Here is a 10,789-nt window from a genome sequence, read left to right on the forward strand (position 1 = left end):
AGAATTGAGTTTGGTTGAAACATGAAATATTTAATAGTGTCTCCCAATTAAAAACCCTATTTTGTTTCTCACTGGAAATGCCAACGTTATTACCTGGGCTTTGCACTCAAATGCTAAAACACACAGGCGGTGTGGAGATTAAACACACAATTAAAGCCGGTCTCTCTAGAGAGATGGGGAGTGAGACAGGTTTGGGGAGTGGAAGCGATTGAGTTTCATTTTTACGATACACTTAAAATTATATTATCATTCTCTGCCTAGAGGGTTATACTTGAGACTGCTGAAGCTATTTAACCACTGAAAACGGGTGTCAAAATCAGAGACTCCACGGAGGCCTATTCTCAGGCTCTTGAAGGCACCATTGTCTTGCAGTGAGTTCACTGCCAGGCAAAAACCCGTAACTTTCTCTGCTCACTAGGACAAAAGTATTAATTGGTTTGGGATAAAAATTAAGCTTCAATCACCACAGTGGATCCTGGCAGCCTCTGCCGGCACGTGTAATTTATTTACAGGGTTGGAAAGTCGGCAAAATACATCATCAACTCTTATACAAACTTCTACTAGGTATTAAATACCCAACCCTCAGAGAAGTAATTCATATAGCCCAGCAGTGTTCCAAAATAAACCCAATCTCAAGCCCTCCGGAGAGCTTAAAACAGCAAATGGGATCTGTATTTTTTAAGTCAGGTTTATAGCACTCCCTCGTTTCTTGCTAAAGCCTGATTTTCCAGCAAACCTGTTACTTAAAAACAAAGGCAACAACATCTAAAAGAGTAATTTGGTTGCTAAAAAGACACAAATAGGAAAGGCTGGGCTACACTGCAGATACCCTTGGATCAGAACGGCTCTTGCAATTCCGTCTTCAGAGTAAGTGTGACCGCCCGTGAGGACATACACACTCGCCTCCATGCTCCTGAGTGCACGTGCAAGGCCACAGACACGACCAGCGCTGGGACCTTTGCTCCCCATAGGGGGTCATCTGGCTCATCCATCATTAGCCACAAAAGACCCATTTCCCACAAACTCTCAAGTTCAGTTTGATCCCTGGCCTGTTCTCCCTTCCAAACCCTTCTGCATCCCACCAAGTGCTTAACAAGAAATAACTGTTTAATAGATCCCTGAGCCACCACGCTCGGGGAAGCATGACTTCTACAACCAGGTGTGGTAGGGATCTTGAGGCATCTCATCCCACAGATGTCTTCAGAAGCAGCCGATGGGGAACCACAGCCAAGGCCTTGGTAAGGAATCTCCCCAAACTGTAAGAAAGGCTCACACGGAGACCATAACCTGCAATAACTGGCGCTGGTAGGGTGGGGATGCCACTGCTTCTGGAACATGGTTCCTCCTAAGGCCCCCTCCATACCCTCAGAGAGTTCCTGCTTCCTGAGGACCCTGAGTCACAACCAGGAATCATTCTCCTTCCCCCATTTCTGCAGAAGGACAGGGGGTGAGGGGGGAACCGGCAGTATTCCACCAAGGCAGTTTATCTTTAAAATCACACCTGGGCCTGTTAGCTGAGCCCCAGAAAGGGGTGCTCTGAGATACAGCTGTCTGAAGCTACCTGTGGCCTCCTGCTGCCTTCCCCCTGGGCTCCAGGACACCCTTAGGTCTCTCCTACTCGGCTGCTTAGATTTTTTTTTTTTTAAGAGACAGGGTTTTGCTCTTGAGGGTTTTGCTCTAACTGCAGCCTCAAACTCCTGGGCTCAAGGGATCCTCCTGCCTCAGCCTCCCAACTAACTGGTACTACAGGCACCCACCACCACACCTCACTAATTTTTTACTTTTTGTAGAGACAGGATCTCATTACATTGCCTAGGTTCAAGCAGTCCTCCTGCCTCAGCCTCCCAAAGTGCTAGAATCACATCCAGCCCCAGCTGCTTGGATTTTAAAGGCTGGTCCTCAAGAGTGGTGTACTTTAGGAGAAAGTATTGGGTTTGCCATCAGATAGACCTGGGTTCAAATTCCAGGCTCTATACTATTACTTACTACCTACACAACCTTGGGCAAATCACCTAACCTTGCCAAGCCTCAGTTTCCCTACCTGTAAAATTAGAATAATACCTCCTCCTCAACCTCATAGAGCGGTTGGGATAATTAGATGTGATCACAGATAGAAGGCGCCTGGCCAGGCACAGAATAGGAGCTCAAGTAAAGGTTAAGGTGACGTCCTTCTTCCTATTCCTTCTGCCTTCACCTTCAGAAGTGAAGAGTTTCAAGTAAAGATCAAGTCAACAACCTCGCTTGAGACAGAGGTGGCCTTTTCCCACACCCTGGATCCTACCAACCTTTCCAGCTGGTTAGAGTCGAATCCTGGAGTATCAGAACTAGCAGGGCCTATGGGAAGCATCCATTTTACAGATGGGGACAGCAAGGCTCAAAGCAAAGGGTGTGGTCCACATGTACGGAAGCTGCACAATGCCACATGTGTTTGCTCCAGGCAGGCCTGACCATAACCACCAAATAAATTCAGGCCATACAGGAAACACATTATTCAGTTAACGGACTGAAGGTCTTCTCTCAGCGCATCTGACTCAAATGCTGACTTTAAAAACACAGCTCGTAATGCTAACACAATCCGCCTCAATCTCCCGGAAACCTTCTGAAGGAATAACCCTTTGGTTATTCTAAAAACAGATGCTTTCGGTGGCTTTCAACTCAAAGACCACTGAGTGAGGACTGTATTCTCTCTAACCTGTCCCCAGCCCAGCCCTGTGCTTTCTTTCATTTTCTTATAAGTAAGGCTATGGGAGACCAAAGCCGCCACAAAACTTCCCCCTCCTCAACCTTTTCTGCTTTCCTTACTCAGTAACTCAGCTGTCAGTCCCCGGACTTTGCTTCCAATGCTGAAAGCATTTTTTTCTTCATTGTAAACTATTAATTCGGGCAGCCGCTGTTGATAAACAAGAAGTCGGTTTTTAAACTGCTAGAATCATTAGCACAGTGAAAGCGAACAGTACAAGTATTTCAGGAGTTCGGTCTTTTTTCCTGGCCTTGGTATGACAGCTGTGCTTTTTGCATAATGCAGTCCAGTTTTTCAAAGCCCACTGCAGACTTTGTTTCATCTCTTCTCCTCCTTGTCTTTGTTTCTTTAAACACAAAAATAAACTCCCCCCTACCAAAAGAAACAACCCGAATCTCTAGATCCAAAGTAACTGCAACTAAAATCTGTATTAGGAAAAAAGAAATTAGTAAACTACACATTATAATGTAATTTGAATATCATCATACACATAAGGTGAAGCTGTTGAGATGCCACCGTATCGGGTTCACAATGGGGAATTCTTTTCCAAGAAAACTGAGAGAAAAAGGAAAATTATCCTCTTTATGCAAGAGCTACAGTTAGTGACAGTCACTGGTCAACTTCTACACAACGTTTATTTGTTTATTATTTTTTTCCTCTCTAATTCTATCCAAAATGGATTGAAAACTTTATTCCAAACTTGAGTTTCTCCCCTTCTAAAAAACTGGCCAAACTCCACAAAATAAAACCAAAGAAAATGATGATAATTTTGCAACGTTCAGAACAAAGAACACAAGAATATATTTTTTTAAGTGATTCATTGTGCACTTATGCTTGTAATGGGATTTCAACGCACTGTAAAAATAAGTGTGCTGGCTCACTTAGCTTCTCACGCAAATGAAACGCAGAGAGATGAGTAACTCTGAGGTGGGTTTTTTTTCCAGAAGGAGAAGAGTGTAGAAAAATCATAGTGTATAAAGAAATTTATGGGTTTTTTTTTGTTTGTTTTTTTTTTATTGTTGGGGATTCATTGCGGGTACACTGCCAGGTTACACTGATTGCAATTGTTAGGTAAAGTCCCTCTTGCAATCATGTCTTGCCCCCATAAAGTGTGACACACACCAAGGCCCCACCTCCCTCCCTCCGTCCCTCTTTCTGCTTCCCCCCCATAACGAAATTTATGTTTTTTAATCATAGCTGAAGCAGCACAGCCTATCAATGATTCCACAGCTCAAAGGGTCCTGAGACCTCAGCCCAACCAAGTCCACCACAGGTAAACCCTTGACACCACTAGGCCTGCATTAAGTTCCGATCTCCTGTGATGCTCCCTTCCCATTTTGCCCACAAATTCTTAGCAGCTTCTAGAGAGACTGGGAGGCAGGCAGGGAAGAAGAATTCTAGCTGTACAAGATTCTTAGGGAATCTTTGGGAATTATATTTCCACTACATGTCTATAAAAGATTTGTCAGATACATTAACTCTTAGGACTGCAGACGCAACATGTTCCTATCTCATTTTTTACCCACACACATACTTGTTTCTCTTTGTCTCACTGAGCCTGACATTTGGCCAGCAGGTTTTTTTCCCCCCTTATTTAAAACCTCAAGCACTGAAAAAATTTGGATCTGATTATTTCCGGATCACAGGACCAGCACTTTAAAATGGATGAAATGCAAGCAAATTGCCCACCAGAGCCGGAGGGGGAAATGCTTTAAAAATAACTCATACCTTTGTATTACGATGCACCCCTCTTCAAGGCCTCCCCAGGATGTAACTGTGGCTCCTTATTCAGATGAAGAAACCCCACCAGGTAACACTACCACCACCATCTTACGACACCCCCCAACACCAGCCCCTGACTCCATATATACAATCTACAATGGTTTACACTTTTTTTCAAAGAAAAATAAACAGGGTTTTGTTTTTTGGGTTTTTTTAAAGTTATAAGACCGACTACTTTTTGGCATTTATAGCCATGTTATGATGGCTGTTTTTATAATGGCAAAGTTCACATTTGTCGTGATCATCGACCTCCTTTTTATTACTAGGCTGTATCCAGTCTCAGTACATGGAGAAAGGGCCCAGTGAGTCGCTGTGAATTATCATAAATAGTGACCTCATTATCTGGTTTGGCCTGGGAACAGCAACTCTAGACTATCAGAATCATCTGGTAAATTACAAATTTTTCTAAGTATGGCATAGATACGAGTTACCAATTTCCAAAGATTCGAGGCAAGAGGAATACCAAAAGCTAAAATGTTTTTAAACTCTCTGGGAATGTTCAGAAGGCCTTCGTTGTGCAGGCCGGCTCTCAGCCGCCAACACACACATGTAGAAGGTACAAGTTGTGGAACCAGAATCAAATATTTGGAGCTGGAAGCCTTAGAAACTGCCACTTACTATTTTGTCTGTAGCTTGCAGAAATCTCTAAACCTTAGTGTCTTTACCTGTAAGATGGGAATCACATTAACAACAGCCACTATCTGCCGTTACAGACTGCAAAGTGCTTCTACATCCGTTTCCTCGGATGCACAGCTGGCATTGACGGCACAGGACAGAATGTGTGGGAACACACTCTGAACACTGTAAAGCACTGTGCACAGGGAACAAGCGTCATCAGGCCTTTGCTACAAAGCTGTCTGCCTGCATAGAGCCCAGATGTTTACCTTCTTTCCTTGTCAGGACTTATAAAAGCAGAGTGTCGGGTGTTTAATAAAAAAAAAGAAAAATGCAGCATCTGGCAATTTGGCCTTTCCAGCTGTTTGGAATCTGGATAAACGGGAATCTACCATAAACAGATCGTGATTCTTATTGTAAATGATGACAATGTTAGTCCATGATATTACACCATCCCAGTGCCTTTCCACTCTAGGTCTGGGAATACACAAGCCTCAGACATTTATAGATAAACTACTGGATTCGAGAACACCCTCCCTTCCTCTGCTTAGGGTCTATCCAAGGCAGAAGGCTGACCATCTGAAATCTGACCCCAGCCCAAGCAACGCTGTCTTTCTTTTCTCTACTCACTGGGTAGCACTGGCCACAAAAGACCTGAAGCCTGGCACCCCTCAGCCTCAACTGATCGGTGCCCCAGAGTTAACACCTTTTTGTATCCAAAATTTTAAAAATTAAATCTTTCCCGCAGCTTGCTCTACCCTGTGTATCTCAAGTATCACTAACCCTAGCATGGTGCCCTGCACAGATTAATACAAGTGACCCCTTCTACCGTTTTAGTTTATAAAGCATTCTTACAATGCTTGTTTTATTTACCCTGCAAGGTAGGCATTATTACCTCTTGTGCAAATAAACACCCAGAGGTTGAGAACGTTAAACCCATTACAAAAGTAACCCTAAAAATAACCAGACACTGAGATGGCCCTTGCACATTCTTTGTCACTAATCCTCTCATCCATTGGTCTTGCTGATCAAGTCTCAGGATAAATTTACAAATGAGTCAGCCTAAGGCTCATAGGAGTGAAATAACTTCCCCCAAAGTCCCACAGATCATAGGTGGTGGGTTTTACAATTTCCAGCACAGTCAATAAATATTTTTCAATTGGTATTTCTGTCTGTCTGTTTCCAATAAGCCTGAGAACTTGGAGCTAGACACATTCAAAGAGTGACGCAGTCTGGGGAATATTTTGGTGGAAGTAGGGACAGCAAGAAGGTGTAGTTTCCTCACAGCATTTTTAAGAGGGATTACAAAGGTCTGCTTCAGGAAGCTGATTTTGTCTCTGACCACTCGGCTTGACTGTGAAAAGAACTTGCCTCAGCAGCACAGAGGCCAGTTCAGAAACCTCTCCAAGCCCAGAAAGCTTTTCCTTTCTCCCTAGGCCAGGTACACCAGAGTTCTGGCACCCAAAACCTCTGGCCCAATGGGTGGCCTTTTTCATACCAGACCTTTTCCCCACCCTCAGGCCTCAGCTTCCTCACCTTTCAAATGGTTGTGATAAATCCCACCCCACCAGCTTGATTGGGAGGCTCTGAAGAAAAGTTATGAAATTCCTTGGAAAAAGCTTAACCAGAGGCGGCGCCTGTGGCTCAGTGAGCAGGGCGCCGGCCCCATATACCGAGGGTGGTGGGTTCAAACCCGGCCCCAGCCAAACTGCAACAACAAAAAAAAATAGCCGGGCTTTGTGGCAGGCGCCTGTAGTTCAAGCTACTCGGGAGGCTGAGGCAGGAGAATCGCCTAAGCCCAGGAGTTGGAGGTTACTGTGAGCTGTGTGACGCCACGGCACTCTACCAAGGGCGATAAAGTGAAACTCTGTCTCTACGAAAAAAAAAAAAAAGCTTAACCGGAGAGAACAGCTTAACGTATAAAGAAAGAGGCTCTTCCTCCCATCCCCTTATTCGCTTCTGCCCTTTCCAAATACAGCCCTGATCTAAAGGTCTCTTAATTAAGACATTAGGGGTGTAGATAAAAATAATCAGGGTTTCGGGAAATGGAAGTAGGAAGATGGGACACAAAGCTTCCAGTCGAAAGGTCTCTAACTGCCGGGGAACAAAGGCTATGTTTAGTAGAGCCATTCACTGGGTCTGGGGAGAACTCAATCTTCAGATGATGAGTTCTTCATGATTTTTTTAAACACAAAACGTTGCAGGAGGGTTATCTGTTTAAAAAGGGAGGACTGTGTGTGGCAGGGGGCAAGCCAGGGAGCTCACAGCAGCAAACATTACTCATGTCTCGAAAAAGAGACCTCGTATGTGTATTCCAGCAATAATACTCTGAGAGAGTTTCGTTTGTTTTCTATATCTGCCCTTCTAAAAGAGGTTCTCTGTCTCTTGGAGAAGAGCCTGACATTTAAAACAAAGAGATGAGAAATAGTTCTCTCTCACAAAGTCAGGTGTTTTCTTTTAAAAAGAAAAAAGACCTGTGTATGTTTATTTCATTTTACTAGTCCCTAAGTTGGGAAGTTAGTTTGATCTACAAGGAGCTCTCATCTCTAAAAGCAAGCTGCCTACCTTCTCAAAGTTTCAGGGACTGATGCTAAGAGAGGGATGCCTACAGCCATAAAACACAGACAGTTTTTGTCTTCTTGGAGAATTACCTGGAAAGAGAGAACCAAGAGGTTCCAAATGCTGATATACTCAAACCCCCAAGCCTTGGTTTTCTCCTAAGGGAAAAAAGGGGAGGGGGGAGACACAGCACCTTAACAATTTCTCCAATTTCTGGTTAATTATCTGTCAGCATGAAACTTATAAATAATCACTCAATAATAATTAACTGTGATGAGAAGAACATGTTCATGAAAATCTCGGCAGCATGACCGACTTTGAGCCCATAAACCATACTGAGGCCTGCGCGTCATAATCACCAGCTTCCCTGATGGGAGAAGAGTACTGCCCAGTAACTTTTAACCAAAGACTGCTTCTGAAGCACCAAGTGCAAAAAGCACTTGACCCAGGTTGAATTATAGAATCAGAAAATTTTCCATCAGGAATCCAAAAATCATCTGGTATAATTAATTCATCACTTGACAGATGGGGAAACTGAGGTCCCAAGAGGGGAGGAGTCTTAACTGAAGAACTCTGGCTTTTGTTATTTAAGGAGACTGGGATACATCAAAGTATGCCTTCAGTTGTTCGGATGCCTGATAACACCAGTTGCTACTCACCCTAATATGTAATAAAATTTTGACAAGTTTCTACACAATTTTTATCAGAAACATACAGAAGCAAAATTGGGTAATCTGACCTTTCTTTACCCACATCTCCCCAAACCAGGCTTTCTGAGTTTAAATTAGATGCTTCCTAAAAGCAGGCATCTTTTCAGACTGTCAAGTGAATCCCAAACAATTAGAAACTGAGGAACTCTGGAAAAAGTGCCACCAAGTTCTCCAGAGGATCCCTATGAAGGCACAGGGTAGCGACGCCCGCAGCCAGGCGCGTCGGCAGAGCCAGACTCACCCTTCCCGGCGGCGGCGGCCTTGGACGCGCCGTAATCTCGGGGACTCCGGGGCCGAAGGAGGTCATGGGCGCGCGGCGGCGGCGCCGGCGTTCGGACTAGCAGGTCCCGCGGGCCCCTGTTCCCACAGCCGCTACCGCTCACGGTGACCCTGAAGGCCATGTGCGCGCCGAGGCTGGCGGGCTCGCGGCCGGGAGCGGGCGCACCGAGGGCCTCCTTGGGCCTCTTGTCCGAGTGCGCCTCGGCCACCTCGCAATGCATGGCGCCGGGGCGGGGCGCACGGCTGGGGGTCGCGCCGGGCTCCTGGGGAGGGGAGACAGAGCAACAACACGTTAGAACACGGGAAGCGGCCCCCTCTCATCCTGGGGCCGAGGTTGAAGCAGGTCACCGCCCCTTGGATTGTACCTTTTCTCTAAAATAGGTTAAGGCCGCCACACTCACCCCAAGCTGAGTTCAAACCCACCAGATCCCACGTAAAAGCCCCTTCCCCCGCGCAGGACCGGCTCTTGCTTCCCTGGCTTGCTAACGGCACCCGCCCCCCCGCCCCAGCGCCTTTCCAACCAAACCTGTCTGCACCCCCCTTTGGATGAATGGGAAAACTGAGGTTCGGCGAGAAGAGGACGTTTGTCTCGCTTCCCCCAGCGAGACAGGGACCCACCAGCAAGGAGGGCTCCAGAGTAGAGCCCCGGCGAGGCGCGGAGACGGGTCCGGATGGGTCACAGTCCGCACGCATCCAGGGTGCCTCGGGACCCGGCTGCGTACGGAGGCGGCGGACCACAAACCCCAGGGGTCCCGGGCACGACCCTCGGAGGCTCACCCGCTGCCACCCAAGCCGGGAAAACCGGAGTCGGAGGATACACGCTCACTCCCATGACGCGAACCCATCCCACGCAGCCCAAGACACGCGCCCTGGAGAGAACCAGCCCACCGGAGCGCGAGCCCGTCAGTCCGCGGTGCCCACGCGCGCCGCTCCCACGCACGCCGCGCAAAGGCACCCTCGAGGACGCGACGTGCGACGTGCCACACACACTCATTCACTCGCTCGGACACGCGACGCTACTACGAGTCGCACAGTCCCACGCTCTCGCCACACGCGCACGATGGGGGTCCCGCGCCCCAGACTCGGCCATTCCCTCATCCCTCCCGGAGCGAGGGCCTGGGGGCGGGGAGGGCAACGCTCGTTCCCCTCGGCGCTCCCCGCGCCTCCGCAAGCTGCCCGGATTCGACCGTCGCTGGGACTCCAGCCTCGGATCTCAGGCCCCGCGCCCGCCCCCTCTCCCGGCCACGGGCCGCGCCCCTTCTCACCTCGCCACGCCGGCTGCAGCTCGCCGGGCGCACGGCTCGGCTCAACTCCACTGGCGCCGCAGCCCCCGCAGCCACCACGGCCGCCGCAGCGTCCTGAGGGGCGGCACCCCGGGGGCGGGGGCGGGCCGCCGCTGCCCGACAGCCGCTCGGGCCACTGGTTTGCCGCGGCCGGCCCGCCGAGGCCAATCGCGGTGCGAGGGTGGGGCCTCCTCGCCTAGGGGGGCCCGGGCGGGGCCAGCGCGAGGCTGGGCGGAGGGTTTTGACAGGCGGCGGCCGGCTGGAGCCCTGCGCTGCCCGCCGTCCTCCAGCCGCCAAGCCGGGTAGGAGCCCGGGGCGCGCCTGGGCAGGAGCGGCTGGACACTGTCGGGACTGGCCGGGCGGGCTGGGCGTCAAGAGAGGGGGTCAACTTGGCTGCGTCACCGCTGCTTCAGCGGCCTCGGGCAGGGTCCTTCCCTTCTCAGGCCGCTTTTTCCTCTGTCAATTGAGAACCAGGGTACCTGCTAACGTGGAGCTAACAGACGGCAAAAGTGGGTTGGAAAAAAACTTTCAACCAACTTTTTTTGTTTGTTTTGTTTTGTCTGAGACAGTCTCACTTTGTTGCCCTCGGTAAAGTGCAGTGACATCATAGTTCACAGCAACCTCAAACTCTTGGGCAAAAGCAGTCCTCTTGCCTTGGCCTCCTGAGGAGCTGGGACCACAGGCACCCACCACAACACCCGGCTAGTTTTTCTATTATTAGTAGAAAGGGGGGGGTCTCTCTCTTGCTCAGGCTGGAACTCCTGAACTCAAGCGAGCCTCCAGTCTCGGCCTCACTAGAGTGCAGGAATACAGGTGTGAGC

At 48.6% G+C, this 10,789-nt stretch overlaps 1 protein-coding gene and 1 long non-coding RNA gene across 2 annotated transcripts in view; one reads left to right on the forward strand and one right to left on the reverse strand.

Annotated features, from left to right (window-relative positions):
- The window catches only part of GLIS1 (GLIS family zinc finger 1), a 236,617-nt gene extending 226,590 nt beyond the window's left edge, over positions 1 to 10,027 (reverse strand). The window contains exons 1-2 of the mRNA XM_053575223.1: positions 9,951 to 10,027; positions 8,648 to 8,948 (exon numbers count right to left, since the gene is read on the reverse strand). Of these exons, the coding sequence (XP_053431198.1) occupies positions 8,648 to 8,906 (259 nt within the window). The 5' untranslated portion in view covers positions 8,907 to 8,948; positions 9,951 to 10,027. The remainder of the gene's footprint in view (positions 1 to 8,647; positions 8,949 to 9,950) is intronic.
- Positions 1,073 to 5,341, forward strand: LOC128574555 (uncharacterized). Its single transcript, XR_008376821.1, has 3 exons — positions 1,073 to 1,238; positions 3,938 to 4,013; positions 5,236 to 5,341. It is a non-coding gene; the product is annotated as an uncharacterized LOC128574555 (long non-coding RNA).
- Positions 10,028 to 10,789: the final 762 nt, after the last annotated feature.

The sequence above is a fragment of the Nycticebus coucang genome, chromosome 22, assembly GCF_027406575.1.
Source record: "Nycticebus coucang isolate mNycCou1 chromosome 22, mNycCou1.pri, whole genome shotgun sequence".
Taxonomy (NCBI): domain Eukaryota; kingdom Metazoa; phylum Chordata; class Mammalia; order Primates; family Lorisidae; genus Nycticebus; species Nycticebus coucang.